The sequence below is a fragment of the Balaenoptera borealis genome (genome assembly GCF_965194805.1).
Source record: "Balaenoptera borealis genome assembly, chromosome: X".
In the NCBI taxonomy this organism is placed as follows: Eukaryota; Metazoa; Chordata; class Mammalia; order Artiodactyla; family Balaenopteridae; genus Balaenoptera; species Balaenoptera borealis.
The window spans coordinates 98,094,699-98,111,409 of NC_138881.1; the positions used below are offsets into that span (position 1 = coordinate 98,094,699).

The following is a 16,711-nucleotide window of genomic DNA, read 5'->3' on the forward strand; positions in this document are numbered from 1 at the left end:
GGAGTTGAAGTCCATTGAAAAGGAAAGGAAGACAACAAAATTAAATTACATTGGCTCATGTAATAAATCAAATGATTTATCTTTGACAAGGTCTCAGGTGCATAGATACCAGGCTGTTTAATCCTTTCCAGCCTTTGACTTGGAGATGGGGAGCAGAAAGAGGCTTCTGTACAAGTAAGAATGTTGCCTCTTCCCTTGCTTAAATCCCTCAGTGCCAGAGTGACATGGCATGAAGCAGAGTCCATGAAAGATGAAATTTGCCTGTTAGAGGTATCGCTTAGACCTCTTTGGAAGTCAGGCAGTTTCAGTCTTCTTGTTCAATATAAATCTCCTTTTATCTTATGGGAGGTAATTATTGCATAAGGACTACACAACTTCTTCATAAAACAGTGCTTGAATTTAGACAGTGCTCTGTACAGACACCCAAGCTTCTACCTGTTACCTCTGGGAATATTTACCAAAAAACCCTTGGCTTCTCCTAGGCATTCAGTTCAACAACAAAAAATTATTGAGCAGCCTTTACATGTTAGATGCTATAGAAAATGCAAAGTTGAATTCTATTCCTTTAAAAATAGGTTTAACACTTCAAGAGTTAATTAGTTATACTTAAATATATATACCATGGGGTTTGTATACTCATTTAATCAAAAGGTTAAGTAAAAGGCTCCAAAATTTTAAACATACTCCCCCAAGTCTCTGATTTTCATATTACTTAAGAACAATTTATGTAAATATATGACATAATGTGAAAATTTTCAACTTAAAAGCTAGAACTTAATTGGTATTTGGAATGTGAAGAATAATAAAGAATATGTTGTAATATATGTTTGCTGCGTATTCTCATAATACAATGTTTCTATCTGGATCATAATTATCTACTTTTATTTATCTTTGTTATTAGACTGTGAGTACCTGAAAACCAGGCACTAGGTCACAGTACTTTTAGTACCTCTATTACTTACTTAATAGAGTGTCAAAAGACTCAATAAACTTGTAATAACTGTTACATGGAATATATTGGTTGTGGCTTTTTTCCTTGTAGCCTTGGCTGCTTTACTTCGAGACGGTGAGACCTTGGAGGAGCTTATGAAATTATCTCCAGAAGAGCTTCTGCTTAGATGGGCAAACTTTCATTTGGAAAACTCAGGCTGGCAGAAAATCAACAATTTTAGTGCTGACATCAAGGTAACTGTGCAGTTATCGACACTTTGGGGGATATAATGACTCGGGAGATTTCATGCCAGCTTAAAGGAGGGGTCATTCCTATGAGTTTATCACCCAGCCTTGTTGCCTCTTGGCCCTGATGGTAGAGTTCAGTAGAGAGATGGAGCCAAGTAAGGAGAACTACACCAAGTCTAGCTTTCATTTTGCAGAAAGGGGTAAAAAGTATCATATTATAGTCCTAACATTTTCTATTCTGCCTACTGTTCGACATGGAGTATGAAAGGACCGGCAGTCATGACTCTTCTGTTGCTAACTGCCTTTCCCAGGCCTCAGTGTACCTGTTAGTAAAGACCTAGAAGAGAAAGGGCCTCAGGATTCCCTGTCCCCTTTCTTATTTGGCTCCTCTTCTGTCATGTGCTCCCTCCTTCAGGCGCTGAGTTCTTGAGGGTAGTTACATACTTTTATTTATGTCTGTGTCTCCTACCTCAGCCCCCGCCCTTGCATTACTGCCCTCCTACTAAAGCCCACCTCTAACACAACACCTGGCACATAAAAGACCCACAAAGATTTCTTGCGTTGAGTTGAATTTTGGCACTCACTGCTCATCATGAGCACTAGGGAAAACTCGCAAGGGCGGGAGACATCGGTAGCATTCATTTACCACACGTTGCCTTTGGCATCTCGGGGAGAGAGGGCCAAAATCACCACAGCAGATATCTTGGCATTCTCATTAACCAACTCGGCTCTCCAAAATCCAGATGTTGGAACACAGGGAACAAATTCAAGGATCTTCATCAGATGTCACTGGCCAATAGGGCTATGAAAATAGTCTGTGACCACATCAGTTTATTCAGTGGTGAGAGAAAGTAATGGGATATATTTGCATTACTGATTTCATCAGTGAAAATTAAGGATGGCCCCAAAATTATAAAACCAACTGACCCCACCTCTTCTTTTAATTTATGCAACATGCTTAGCCAGCTATATTTTGCTTTACACATTAGATACGTTCCCGAAAACCATTCATAAATGTATTTTTATGTTCAGAGCACATAATTTAAATGTATAAAAGGGAATCTTATTTACAAATGAATATTTTTTTTTAAAAATATTCTGCTTTGAATATTTTTAAAAAGTAGAGGATTGTTAGGTAATGTATGTTCAAGTTCAAATTTTCACCTGTACAGCCCCTTTTCAGGGTAGTAAGTACAGACTCTGTGGAGTCTGCTCTTTACCCGTCTTTCTCAAGTACATAGGGTTAGATTACGAATTGTTTCTGCATCTTTAGTAGGTAATTGTAAGCGAAAGCACTTTCACAACTGTAATGCACTACTCCTTGGAAGGAGATAACCCCTATGCCTACTAATGGTATGATCTGGGTTTGCATTCCATGAATTGCTCTGAAGTGGCTTTCACTCACCTGATTCTCCCCGGTCTTAGAATCGTTTCTGGCGAGTGTATCAAACTTATTGGGGTGGTTCATTTAAGATGCAGCTTTCTGGGCAGCTCCCAGAGATCTGTGCTTGGTAGGTCTGAGGTTGGATCCAGCAATCTCCATATTGAACAACTTCTCCAGGGGATTAGGGTGCACATAATCCATAGGGTTTACACAAGAAACATTCCTTTATAATCTTTCTGGACTGTCAAGGCCCAGTAATGGAAAACTATCATGGCTGGGAAGGTGATCTTCAAATATAACATGATTAAGGAATCTTCACTCCAGTTCCTGTCCTCTGGTACAATTTGACATGTGTGTTGAAGACCCTCATAAGTGTTTGCACTTGGTACAGTGGTTTTCACGTTGTGTTCTGGGCAGTGTCCACACAGCCTGAACCCACCCAGCGCACACCCCGTATGAGCAATGCCATTTTGTTTTAGGTATTGGGATTCCAAGTGAAAGTGTTCAAGTGATGAAAGAGTTCAGAAGCTTAAAACAAAGAGAAGCTTGTTTGGTTAAATATATTCAGATAATTAAGGGTTTAATGTTATTTCACCACCTCAAGTGTTACTCGTTGTAAAATTTTTGTCATTTAAATACATCTTTAACACAGCTAATCTCTTCTCCATACGTTATGGTATATACGTATTGTGCTTTGTAATGATGTAACCTGTTTATTTTTTCTTTCCCTATGCTTCCTGGATTTCTCCTGTCCTACTTTTCTCCTGCTTGTTTTATCTATCAAGCTTATTGACTTCAGTAACTCAGTGAAGGTACAGAACTAGTTATGTGTTTACTAGCATTATTGTATTGATGACTTCAATAAATTGTAAAGTCATGACAAAATCCAGTTCATCCATATTCAAGGCAGACCTAAGGCCAGATAAGTGGACTTTTCTGGGGAAAGGAGCCGTTAAATTAGAAGATAGAGATTTGTGTCGTACATTCTCAAAAAATCCAACGCGAGTATCCTTCCAAACATGGGACAATAGGATACATTCATTCTTTGTAAATGTGATCTCACTGACATTTTCAATTCATTTGTAGGATTCCAAAGCCTATTTTCATCTTCTCAATCAAATTGCACCAAAAGGACAAAAGGAAGGTGAACCACGGATAGATATTAACATGTCAGGTTTCAATGTAAGTATAGGTGTTCTTTTGAATTCTATAAGCTTACAAAGTTGTTGTCAATTTCTTATAAATAACACGAATTTTTATAATTGCATGTTATGGTGTTGGCAATTTTAAGCATTATTTTAAAATTTATTACTGTAGGTGTAATTCAGAGGCAGAAAGACGCTTTGATTTATGTTAATAGTTTATTAGTGAGTTCTGTAATTATGGTGGCATTGGTTCATATGGATGGCATAAAATATTCAAAGCAAGTGTGGGGAAATAAGCACTAGAGACTCACCTTTTCCAAGTATTTGGATTATAATCACAGTGATAGATTTAATGACTACATATTCATATATGCATCTGTAATATTCCTGTGTTGAGAGTAATGTGAATATGTTTACAAACTCCTGATCCCTGAAATCCAGTTTGGGGAATTACTGTCACGGAACATGTTCCCTGATTACATCACTTATTTGTTCAATGACCTTGGACAAGTTCCTTCCCGAAATTGGATTTCACTTTGTTCATACATGAAGTAAAGAGTTGGCCTAGACTATTTAGTCCCAACTTTCTAGGATCCTGTTGTTGTTAGTACTCATTGGATATGGAATGTATTCTACTGGTTTTTAAAAATCCACATTTCTAGCATATTTCACAGTAGGATTGAGTGGATTACACTGGCTAAACCATTTATGCTGTCCTTATCAGAACTGAATTTGTAACTGACTTGTAGTGCTTATATTTCTGTCTGTTTTTAACTGTGAAATTCTTCAGTTCAGGTCACTCTTGGCATGAATGAGGGGCCCTCTTGTGCACCAAGGGAGCTGTCTGGGATGGCTAGCCAGGTGATTTTATGCCTGGGTAGATGGCACCAGTATACTGATTCTGATTCTGGTACAGCTCTTCTCCAGTCACTCCTCCCTAGTTGATCTTAAAGCACTCCCTTCATTGTCTCTTACCTCCTCAGAATCCTTCAAGGTTTCCCCATTGACTCTAGAGTTCAATCCGAAATGTTCTGCTGATCATGTAAGGCCCTGCTATACCATCTTGCTCCATCTCTTCCGGCCAGTGCAATTTCCCACTACTCTGTACCCACCACACACACACTCATTTTACCTCTGAGCCTTTCCTCTTGCTTTTCCCCTTGTTTTTCAGTGTCCTTCATCTTTTTCAGTCTTACATCTTCTTTAGGGATATATATCAAGTTTCCTCATGATCCTTTGTAATTCCTCCCTGCCCCCATACTCCTCCATCCCAGGCAACCACTGATTTGCTTCCTTTCAGTTTAGTTTGAATTTTTGAGAATTTTATGGAATCATACAGTATGTACTCTTATTTTATCTAGCTTCTTTCACTCTGCGTAATTATTTTGAGATTCATCCACGTTGTTGCATGTATCGTAAATTCATTCCTATTTTATTGCTGAATAATAGTCCAGTGAATGGATATACTATAATTTGTTATCCATTCACCTGTTGATGAACATTTGGATTGTTTCCAGTTTGGGGCTATTACAAATACAGCTGCTCTGAACATTCATATACAAGTCTTTGTATGCATATACGCATTCATTTATCTTGGGTAAATACCTAGGAGTGGAATGGCTGGGTAGTATGGTATGTGTGTGTTTAACTTTTTTAAGCAGCTGCCAAGTTGTTTTCCAAAGTGGTTGTACCTTTGCACATTGCCGCCAGCAGTGCGTGAAAGTACCAGTACGTCCACATGCTCACTGACACCTTAGTGTGGTTAAACATGAATCATTTTAACAGGTGTAGAGGTGTCTCATTGTGATTTTAATTTGCATTTCCCTAATGGCAAATGATGTTGAACATCTTTTCACGTAGTTATTTGCCATCCATATATCTTTGTTTAAACACTTCACCCATTTTTTTTAAACATCTTTATTGGAGTATAATTGCTTTACAATGGTGTGTTAGTTTCTGCTTTATAACAAAGTGAATCAGTTATACATATACATATGTTCCCATATCTCTTCCCTCTTGCATCTCCCTCCCTCCCAGCCTCCCTATCCCACCCCTCTAGGTGGTCACAAAGCACCGAGCTGATCTCCCTGTGCTATGCGGCTGCTTCCCACTAGCTATCTATTTTACATTTGGTAGTATATATATGTCCATGCCACTCTCTCACCCTGTCACATCTCACCCCTCCCCCTCCCCATATCCTCAAGTCCATTCTCTAGTAGGTCTGTGTCTTTATTCCCGTCTTGCCACTAGGTTCTTCATGACCTTTTTTTTTTTCCCTTAGATTCCATATATATGTGTTAGCATACTGTACTTGTTTTTCTCTTTCTGACTTACTTCACTCTGTATGACAGACTCTTAACTCCATCCACCTCACTACAAATACCTCCATTTCATTTCTTTTTATGGCTGAGTAATATTCCATTGTATATATGTGCCACATCTTCTTTATCCATTCATCCGATGATGGACACTTAGGTTGCTTCCATATCCTGGCTATTGTAAATAGAGCTGCAATGAACATTTTGGTACATGACTCTTTTTGAATTATGGTTTTCTCAGGGTATATGCCCAGTAGTGGGATTGCTGGGTCATATGGTAGTTCTATTTTTAGTTTTTTAAGGAACCTCCATACTGTTCTCCATAGTGGCTGTATCAATATACATTCCCACCAACAGTGCAAGAGGGTTCCCTTTTCTCCACACCCTCTCCAGCATTTATTGTTTCTAGATTTTTTGATGATGGCCATTCTGACTGGTGTGAGATGATATCTCATTGTAGTTTTGATTTGCATTTCTCTAATGATTAATGATGTTGAGCATTCTTTCATGTGTTTGTTGGCAATCTGTGTATCTCCTTTGGAGAAATGTCTTTTTAGGTCTTCTGCCCATTTTTGGATTGGGTTGTTTTTTTTTTTTTGTTATTGAGCTGCATGAGCTGTTTGTAAATTTTGGAGATTAATCCTTTGTCAGTTACTTCATTTGCAAATATTTTCTCCAATTCTGAGGGTTGTCTTTTGGTCTTGTTTATGGTTTCCTTTGCTGTGCAAAAGCTTTTAAGTTTCATTAGGTCCCATTTGTTTATTTGTGTTTTTATTTCCATTTCTCTAGGAGCTGGGTCAAAAAGGATCTTGCTTTGATTTATGTCATAGAGTGTTCTACCTATGTTTTCCTCTAAGAGTTTGATAGTGTCTGGCCTTACACTTAGGTCTTTAATCCATTTTGAGTTTATTTTTGTGTATGGTGTCAGGGAGTGTTCTAATTTCATACTTTTACATGTACCTGTCCAATTTTCCCAGCACCACTTATTGAAGAGGCTGTCTTTTCTTCACTGTATATGCTTGCCTCCTTTATCAAAGATAAGGTGACCATATGTGCGTGGGTTTATCTCTGGGCTTTCTATCCTGTTCCATTGATCTATATTTCTGTTTTTGTGCCAGTACCAAACTGTCTCGATTACTGTAGCTTTGTAATATAGTCTGAAGTCAGGGAGCCTGATTCCTCCAGCTCCCTTTTTCGTTCTCAAGATTGCTTTGGCTATTTGGGGTCTTTTGTGTTTCCATACAAATTGTGAAATTTTTTGTTCTAGTTCTGTGAAAAATGCCAGTGGTAGTTTGATAGGGATTGCATTGAATCTGTAGATTGTGTTGGGTAGTAGAGTCATTTTCACAATGTTGATTCTTCCAATCCAAGAACATGGTATATCTCTCCATCTATTTGTATCATCTTTAATTTCTTTCATCAGTGTCCTGTAATTTTCTGCATACAGGTCTTTTGTCTCCTTAGGTAGGTTTATTCCTAGATATTTTATTCTTTTTGTTGCAATGGTAAACGGGAGTAAACACTTTACCCATTTTAATTGCATTGTTTGTTTTCTTCTTGTCAAGTTTTGAGTATTTTATATATTTTGATTGAATACAAGTCCTTTATTGGATATGTGATTTGCAAATATTTAGTCCCGGTGTTTTTCACAGAACAGACGTTGTTAATTTTGACAAAGTCAGATTTAGTTATTTTTTTCTCTTATGAATCATGCTTTCGGTGTTGTATCTAAGACCTTTTAGCCTAACACAAGGTCACAAGCATTTCTCCGTATGTTTTCTCCTAGAGGTTTTATAGTTTGGGGTTTTACATTTAGTTTTACATTTGGGTTTTAGATTTATAGTGTTGGGTTTATACATTTGTGTGTGTGTGTTTGGGGTTAATTTTGAATATGATGTGAGGTATGGGCTGAAGTTCTTTTTTGCATATGTATATTTTTTATTTGATTATTTTTTGTTTCACTATTCTACAGTATATTTATTTGAATTTTTTAAATTTTTGACTATTTTAAAGCTTCCTTCTATTCCAATATTATCAATGCTTTTTGTTTAGGAATGCCAAGATGATCAATAAATAAGGGATTTTAAAATAAAGATGGTAAATAGCATAAACCAGAGGCATTGAAGTAACAACTGATAGGTTACAAGAAATAAAATAGGCTCTATGAGAGGAAGTCACTAGGCTCACAGAGAGTCCTGAAGGAAGGCTGAATCCCACTCAGTTGCCCATCTGCTCATGGTTACTGATTGCTCTGCAGATGGTAACAGAGAAGGGTAACACAATAAATACACATTGTCCTGGAGTCCCAGACAGTCAAGGCACCTCACTGGAGATTAAAAAACTAAAGATACCATCACCCATTAAAGACAGAGTTAAGACTCTCAAAGTATACAATCTGCATGCACCATGTTGGTTTAGAAGTAACATTCCTCAAGTTCCCTTTCTCTCTTTTTTCCTCCCAGTTTTAAAATCCCTTTTCACATGACACTGTTTTCCAGAAGAGCTACTTTTGCCCTGGGGTAGACTGGGGTGGAGATGTCTGTTGTAGCTGCCAAGAGCAGTCTGGAGGGCAGGTCACTAGAAACGAATAATCCAAAAGCAACTGTTTCTCCTGCAGCTCCAGGAGGAGGAACTTTTATTGGTGGGAGGTGGGAATGGTGAGCACCTGGGAAACTATTTTTACATTGGTCTGAAATCATCGGATCTATAACTTTAAAATCTTCACCAAACCGTATGTTAGTCAAGAGATCAGCGTGCACCTTTCCAGAAGAAAAAAAAGGCAAAATGGAGAAGAAAAGTTAAGAGTCCTAGGAATTAGTTGAAAGTAAGTATTTTTTTACAGAAATGGAAAACTTTGCTTCCCGGGTGGAAAAGTAAAATAAAACAAACAAAAAATAGTTGAAGAGAAAAACTACAATTTAAAATATGCAATTTAAACCTGAAATAAAATTATCGGAACCTGGTATCCCTGATTATTATTTTTAAAATATTTTCTCATAATTCCATCATCTTTTTCAGCCTTATACCTTCTTTGGGGCTTAATTTAAAAATCTGAACAGGTTTTGCTTTTTTCTTGATGAATTTTGCCATGAGAGATGTAATCTCAATTGAGTTAAATGTATTCTGTCCTTAGATATATGATCTGGTGCCATCTAGGGTATTTTCAAGGTACTGCATATCCAGCACAGCCAACTTTTTTTTTTTTTTTTTTGCATTCAAAACAATAATATAAGTACCATATATTGACTAAGAGAAAACAGAATTGTATACCCAACCTATCATTGTAGGAAAACATTTCTGTATTTTTAGTATGGTCTTTTAAAAAAATGTCTTCTTATTTTACTTCAACAGGAAACAGATGATTTGAAGAGAGCTGAGAGCATGCTTCAACAAGCAGACAAATTAGGTTGCAGACAGTTTGTTACCCCTGCTGATGTTGTCAGTGGAAACCCCAAACTGAACTTAGCCTTTGTGGCTAACCTGTTTAATAAATACCCAGCACTAACTAAGCCAGAGAACCAGGATATTGACTGGACTCTATTAGAAGGTAACTAAAGGTTTCTTAAATTATGTTTGGGACTACAGAGTAGAAATACATAGGCCACAGTGATTTCATAATCTTGACTTTAATAAGTTTCCTTATCCCCCTTAGCAGCTGTCTGCTAGAAGTAGTCCCAAGGGCTGAGTAAAAAGTGGCAGCTAATAGAAAGGAATGATACAAGGGAACTTTTAAAGTAAGCTAGCCTAGGGTCACTTAGTTTAAGGCCACTTAGTAAACCAATGTTTTATTTTAATATTTTAGAATTAGGCCACTTTTTAAACCTCTCACCAGAAAAATGCCTATATGCATAAAATTTACACACATTTCCATAAAATTTATAAATTTACAATATTTATGTTTCATTCTTCCAGTCAGACTAACTGGCCCCAGTTCCTTTCACACTTAACCTACTCAAAAAATAATAATAATGCATGGTAATTATTCGTTTAAGTTCGGGAAAGGCAGAGTTTACCTTTGCCAGATTATATATGCATGAAATATAGTACTTAAAAATTAACAAATGTAAATAGTAGTTCATTGCATGTCTACTATCATTACTATAAAATCTTTAAATTTTGTGCTTTTGAAGTTTCAAATAATTTGTTGCTCTAATATAGGCATGTAAAAGGAGTACATATATGTAGCTTAGTATTTGTTAAATGGGTAGAGGGAAGATGTAGATTAATATGAGTACAGAGGTTTATACGATACGACCCTAGCAAAATTTTAAAATAAAAACTAAACTGATAACATCAGTTACTTTAGAGGTATGGGGATTTGGGGAGATACTGGAGAAGGATTAGACAGAGGAGGAGATTATAAAAACTTCATACACCTCTAAATTGCTTAACTGGTTATTAATAAGGTTGTATTCTTTACTTTTAAAATAAATTCATCCAGTTTAAAAAAGAAGCATGTATCTAGAGAGAATGTATTTAGAGAGGCTGCTTAGAGACTCACAATGGAGAAAAAGCTCTAGATCTGTAAAGAAGAAATAAAATAATCTTATATGTGGGTTGATGTTATATGCACATATACAAGGTATTTAATGAATATATAAACATTGTGAATATTTTTAATAGGAGAAACTCGTGAAGAAAGAACCTTCCGTAACTGGATGAACTCTCTTGGTGTTAATCCCCATGTAAACCATCTCTATGCGTAAGCCTTCCTACTGCTATTGTAAACAGTTATGAACATCATGAATGGACGCTACACAAATAATTACAGCTCTAAACCTTTCCTAAATGTTAGTTTGTAGCATTTACTTATATTGGAAAATGTTGAGTGGTGACTCCCATTTTCATTTCCAAATACACAAAAGCCCAGATTATTTCTTTACATGATCATTAACATTAAGTGAAAGAATGTATAAATGTCTTTCTAACACCGTAGGGAACAGATACTTTATATTTTGAAACAGACCAGAGAGTGCCTTAAGCAGACCATCCATGATGCCTTGAAGCCTTTGTACTCACTGTTCTCTCAGCCCGGAATGTTCTTTTCCACATCTAATGCCTTATTCCCTTGCTATATTCAAGCCACTGATTCAGATCTTGACCACCACCTACCACTACCTAACCCCTAACCTCGTTCTTTTTTTTTTTTTATAGCAATTAAATACACCCCAAATCATATTATCCATATACTTGTTTATTCCCTCTCTCTTTCTCCCTCTCTCTCTTTCTCTCTCTCTCTCTCTCTCTCTGACTTTAAAGGCTAGGGATTTTTGTCCTATGTGCCCAGCTTCTAGAACAGTACTTTTCAAACAATAAGCTCTCAATAAATATTTTTAAGAGAATTGGATGGTGTTAGCTCTATTTTCAGCACAGATTGATTAAAAATATAGGAGTCTTGGATATTATCTATGGTTTTATATATCTTGTTTGACAGTGTAGTGTTATTGTTTTTAAGGAAACATAGGCCCAGCTGTCTGAAAGCATTGATCAAATTCTTTTTAAATCATTAGTGACCTGCAAGATGCCCTGGTAATCTTACAGTTATACGAACGAATTAAAGTTCCTGTTGACTGGAGTAAGGTGAATAAACCTCCATACCCGAAACTTGGAGCCAACATGAAAAAGGTAGATAATTAGGTTGCTGCACATACTTCTTACAGACTTTTAATTCTCAATTTGTTTCTTTTGTTTGGGAAACTCGTTGGCTCTGAGCTTCTTAAGGAAAGGAACTGTGTCTTAGTTTTGTGCACATGTGCATATACAGATTAAACAAGTGAAAAATCTTTTAAGCATTTGCTTTTGTGTGTTTGCAGCTAGAAAACTGCAACTATGCTGTTGAATTAGGGAAGCATCCTGCCAAATTCTCCCTGGTTGGCATTGGAGGGCAAGACCTGAATGATGGGAACCAAACCCTGACTTTAGCTTTAGTCTGGCAGCTGATGAGAAGGTATGGTGCACAATTTAGCTGTTTAAGCTTCACTATAATACAGGTCTGTGATCTAGTCCTTATTATTTTTAAGCAAATGTATCAATGACTACATCTTTGAAATTTCTGTGTTTAGACTCTGAAGTGAGCTTAAGTAATGAATATATGTTGGATGGCCAATGAGAGATGGCTTCTTGAAAGTGAGGCAGCAGAACTGTGACTATTTCCCTTTTTTCATAGGAAGCCTGACAGACAGACTTGAGCCTCATTTAGTGTCGGTGAATAAAAATAGCAAAAATTATGAATATCCCATGTATATATTTGAGAAAGATCTCTTAACTGTAATGCTGAAAAGCATTCATTATAACTGGGTACCAGCCAAAGCACAGCTTATTTTAAGTCCTTACCATGGTTGGACTAGTACAAAATGAGACTGCAGTGGACTGTTGGGCTTACTCATTAAAGGACTGAGAATCTTCCCCCAACCAGTGCAAAAGGCAGCTCAATGGCAAGCCACTACTACTTGAAATGTTGGTGTTTTTTTTTTTTCATACAGTGCAACTCTCTTTCCATGAAATCTAAACCTAAGGAGAAGAAATTAAAGATAAAGCATCTTTCTAATTGAATTTTTTCTCATGAAGTAGATCAGGACCTTTTCTTCTGCTTCTTCTTTTAGATATACCCTCAATGTCCTGGAAGATCTTGGAGATGGTCAGAAAGCTAATGACGACATCATTGTAAGCTGGGTGAACAGAACATTGAGTGAAGCTGGAAAATCAACTTCCATTCAGAGTTTTAAGGTAAGAATTCCATGTTTGACTATTGAACATTGTTTGCTCTAGAAAGTATCTATAATTTGGAAGGCTAGCTTTTGGTTTCTTTGTGAGTGAGAATCATTGTTGGGCTAATGGCGTGATTCTTTTTTAATTTACTGGACTTTGTTTCTGGCAGCTGTATATAGGTAATCCACGTTAATTTGTACCCATTGAAATTCTCAGATGTATTGTCCTTTTACCCTAGGACAAGACGATCAGCTCCAGTTTGGCAGTTGTGGATTTAATTGATGCCATCCAGCCAGGCTGCATAAACTATGACCTTGTTAAGAGTGGCAATCTAACAGAAGATGACAAGCACAATAATGCCAAGTAAGGGTTGCTGCATAATATCCTGGCAAGAGCACAGATCTGCATTCTCATTCAGGTTCTGCCACTTGAGAATGATGTCACCTGGGGGAAACCTCTTCTAGCCTCAGATTCCTCATCAGTAAAATGGGATCAATAATACTTACCTTGGAGATTTTGAAATGAATAAAATCTGTAAGAGCCTAGCGTTGCACCTGACCTAGTAGGTAGGTGCTCAGTCAGTCGTTGCTTTAGTAGATTACAGAAATAATGTATGTTTTAATGCAACTTAGCTGCAAACTCACAAGGGAAAGATGAGCTAAGAATAACCATGCCTTTGATAAGAGTATTCTTCTGTCACACTCTTTTAACACACATTATCTAGTGATGTCTCTCTTACTGTGCATAGACCACTTTACTATGTATGTTGAGTTTATTATCTTGGTCCCTTAAGTGAGTAGGATGCTAAACCCTCAGGTGGAACTGTGCCTTGAAAGTTTCCTGCATTTCAACAGTATTGAGAAGGTCTTTTCCACCTGTCTCTTCCCTTCTCCAAAGACCTAGACTGTGATCTGGTTTCACGGGTAACCCATGAAAAGTTTCCCAGTACACACTGAAAATCAGCCCCCAGCAGGGCTTCACAGGATAGCTAAGAAACATTACTGCAAAACTTCGTGGTTAAGCACGTCATTTCTGCCCTCCTTAAAAAAATATTTGTAGTGTAATATGATAAAGATTTAATATCCATAATTTATAGAGAACTCCTGAGGCTTCTTTTTCCAGATGCTTGATCGATCATCTTTAAAGATTCCTGTTACAGAACACCTAGAAATGCCTTGTGTATTAATTGAGGAGAGCGCCTGCAAATTTCCCCAGCTGGACACGTCAGTTCTTTTCTCCCTTCCTTTCTCTACACTTCCCATTCCTTGCTTCGGCCACTCTGGCCATGTACCATGTAGACTCTCTCCCCTCCCTTGAATATTTGGAAGTATTCACTGCATCTACCAACTTGTACTTTGCATCTGGCATAATTTTTTCCACCCCAAGTCTCTAAGATCTCATGAGAGTTACTATTATCTTATTACATGCTCAACGAGAGTATCAATCTGGGTAATTATATATATATTCTAGAAAAATATTTTTTTCATATCAAATCAGTGCTCCAAAATTATTTCTCATTTTATATTGTAGAAAAGGAGTGAATAAATATTATCAGCCCCAAATAGTAGAGCTTAAAAATCTGGTGTCACTTATGAGTGACCTCACAAACAAAATAAAACAGAAAACAAAATAATGAAAAATGAAATCATTCTGATTTGAACTTCCGCTATAGAAGTTTTGTGTCCCAGATAAATGATTATGTAAGAGGAAATAGATGTCTCATGTTGTGCCCTTGACTGACCAGAATCTCACCTTAATTTTTGTTTCTTCCAAAAATAGGTACGCAGTGTCAATGGCTAGAAGAATTGGAGCCAGGGTGTACGCTCTCCCGGAAGACCTTGTGGAAGTAAAGCCCAAGATGGTCATGACCGTGTTTGCATGCTTGATGGGCAGGGGAATGAAGAGAGTGTAAAATAACCAATTTGAATAAAAACAACCTTGCTCCCAAGTGCATGATTAGCAGGTCAGCAATTTCCAGGTGAAGTGCTCATGGCTTAAGGAACCGTTGGTTACTTAAAGGACTTTTAACAAGACTAAGCTCATCATGGGAGCCCTCAGGGGAAAGAGTTTTAATAACAGCAACTCCTCTTTCCCTTAGTCAGGGTGGATTTGTCAGGCCCACCTGAAATGTGCTCATAGCCAGATCATTTACTCGCTCCTCCTAGATCGCTGCCCTTGACGTTTCCCATTGCTGTACGTATTTCTCTCTGTATCTGTTTCCCTCTTAGAATGTCCACCTCCTGGGACTTGCTTAGATGATTGGATATGACTATTATTAGACAATAATTCTGCTTTTCATTCAGTATGCTAGTTCTTATTCAAGAACTGTGGTCAGAGGGTATTTGGATATGAGTATCCTTTGCTTATCTCTCTAGTACTGAAAATTTACGGAAGTAACTGGCTGTGTAGAATGTAATAGAAGCTTTTCATATTCTTTTATTCTTAAAAATCAGTATCTTTTTACAGTATTCTTTCTACATGATCCTTTTTTGTACATTTAAGAATATTTTGATTACATTAAATAAGACTGCTGATTTTGCTACTTTTTTTAAGGGGTCTTCAAGTAAGTAAAAAACATACATTATAGGTAGAAGAAAAATGTACCTTGAATTTCCATCTTCCCTCTCACACCGAAGCTGTAAACATTTGACATATTTTGTCTTAAAACACTTGGTTCAATATATGCTTATTTGTTTTAAAACCTGTATCATCAAACTCTCTCTTTAGATTTAAAATGCTGTTGAATATGACACTTTTGAGGAGAGAGTGGGCTCAGAATTTAGGCAGGATACGGTAGGCCAAGTATGCTAAGTGTATAATAAATTTTCTAATTTTACACCTAAGACAAGGAGATGTGGTCACTAAAAAATAAACATATATGTAGGACTTAATGTACTCTTGCTTTGTCAAGCTGTTTGCTATAGTTTTCAAGATCACAATGTTACTCTAACTCTGAAAAGTGATGTAATCTGGTAGCAATGTATTAGTTCAAATAAAAGCATTTACATAATAATTAGTCTCTTCATGCTTCTGTCCCTTAGTAGTATGCCAGTAATGTTTGCCAGGTTTTTTTCTCCAATATTCTGACTCTTTTTCTGGTGTACTTTATAAAATGATGTTTATTAAATTTAAGCTTTTGGAGCTGAATTACAGGGGCTGACTGAGTTAAGGATACGATCAGTGGGGTAAGATGGTTTTCTCCAACTTACCAAAATTTCCTTATCCAATTTCTCCCTTTTTCTTTCTTTTCCATCTCATTCACTCTTTTCAATGTTTGATTTTATACAGAAGATCGAAACAGTGGGTATCAGAACAGCCAGGGAAGAGAGATGGCTTATGTTAGGTTTTCTCAACCTCATCACTATATGGACATTTTGAGCTGGATAATTCTTCGTTGGAGGTGGGAGGGAGCTGTCCTGTGCATTGCAGGGGTTTAGCTCTATCCCTGGCCTCTACCCACAGATGTCAGTAGCACACGCCCAGTGTGTAGATCAAATATGTCTCCAGACCTGGCCAGATGTTCCATGGTGGGAGCAAAATCATCCCTAGTTGACAACCTGTTGTTTATGGTACCATTTCAAGGTTTTGTGTGAATGAGTAATATGAAATGTCCTTTGAGGAAGTGCATGGTGATACTATAAAATATTTTGTATTTATAGTCTAAGAATAAGAAAGACCTCTCTTAGTATGATACAAACCCCAGAGACATAAAATGAAAGAATGATAAATGTGACAATTCTGCTTTTGCAATAAATAAATAAATATAATAAACAAAGTCAAAATATAGGTGACCAAGGAAAAAAGTTTAGTCCCATGTGTTAGTCCATTCATAGACTGGGTGACATAAATAACAGAAATTTATTTCTCACAGTTAGGCAGTCTGGAAGTCCAAGATCAAGGCACTGGCAGATTCACTGTCTGCTGAAGGCCCACTTCCTAGTTCATAGATGGCTGTCTTTTAGCTGTAACCTCACATG

The 16,711-nt window shown here is 37.0% G+C and overlaps 1 protein-coding gene across 5 annotated transcripts in view; it reads left to right on the forward strand.

The window, feature by feature from the left end:
• The window catches only part of PLS3 (plastin 3), a 90,405-nt gene extending 74,658 nt beyond the window's left edge, over nucleotides 1-15,747 (forward strand). For all 5 annotated transcript variants that reach the window (XM_082377226.1, XM_082377228.1, XM_082377230.1 and 2 more), the window contains 9 exons: nucleotides 1,043-1,185; nucleotides 3,650-3,745; nucleotides 9,378-9,573; nucleotides 10,650-10,728; nucleotides 11,537-11,651; nucleotides 11,840-11,973; nucleotides 12,629-12,752; nucleotides 12,973-13,097; nucleotides 14,514-15,747. In XM_082377226.1, the coding sequence (XP_082233352.1) occupies nucleotides 1,043-1,185; nucleotides 3,650-3,745; nucleotides 9,378-9,573; nucleotides 10,650-10,728; nucleotides 11,537-11,651; nucleotides 11,840-11,973; nucleotides 12,629-12,752; nucleotides 12,973-13,097; nucleotides 14,514-14,646 (1,145 nt within the window). In that variant the 3' untranslated portion in view covers nucleotides 14,647-15,747. The remainder of the gene's footprint in view (nucleotides 1-1,042; nucleotides 1,186-3,649; nucleotides 3,746-9,377; nucleotides 9,574-10,649; nucleotides 10,729-11,536; nucleotides 11,652-11,839; nucleotides 11,974-12,628; nucleotides 12,753-12,972; nucleotides 13,098-14,513) is intronic.
• The last annotated feature ends 964 nt before the right edge of the window (nucleotides 15,748-16,711 follow it).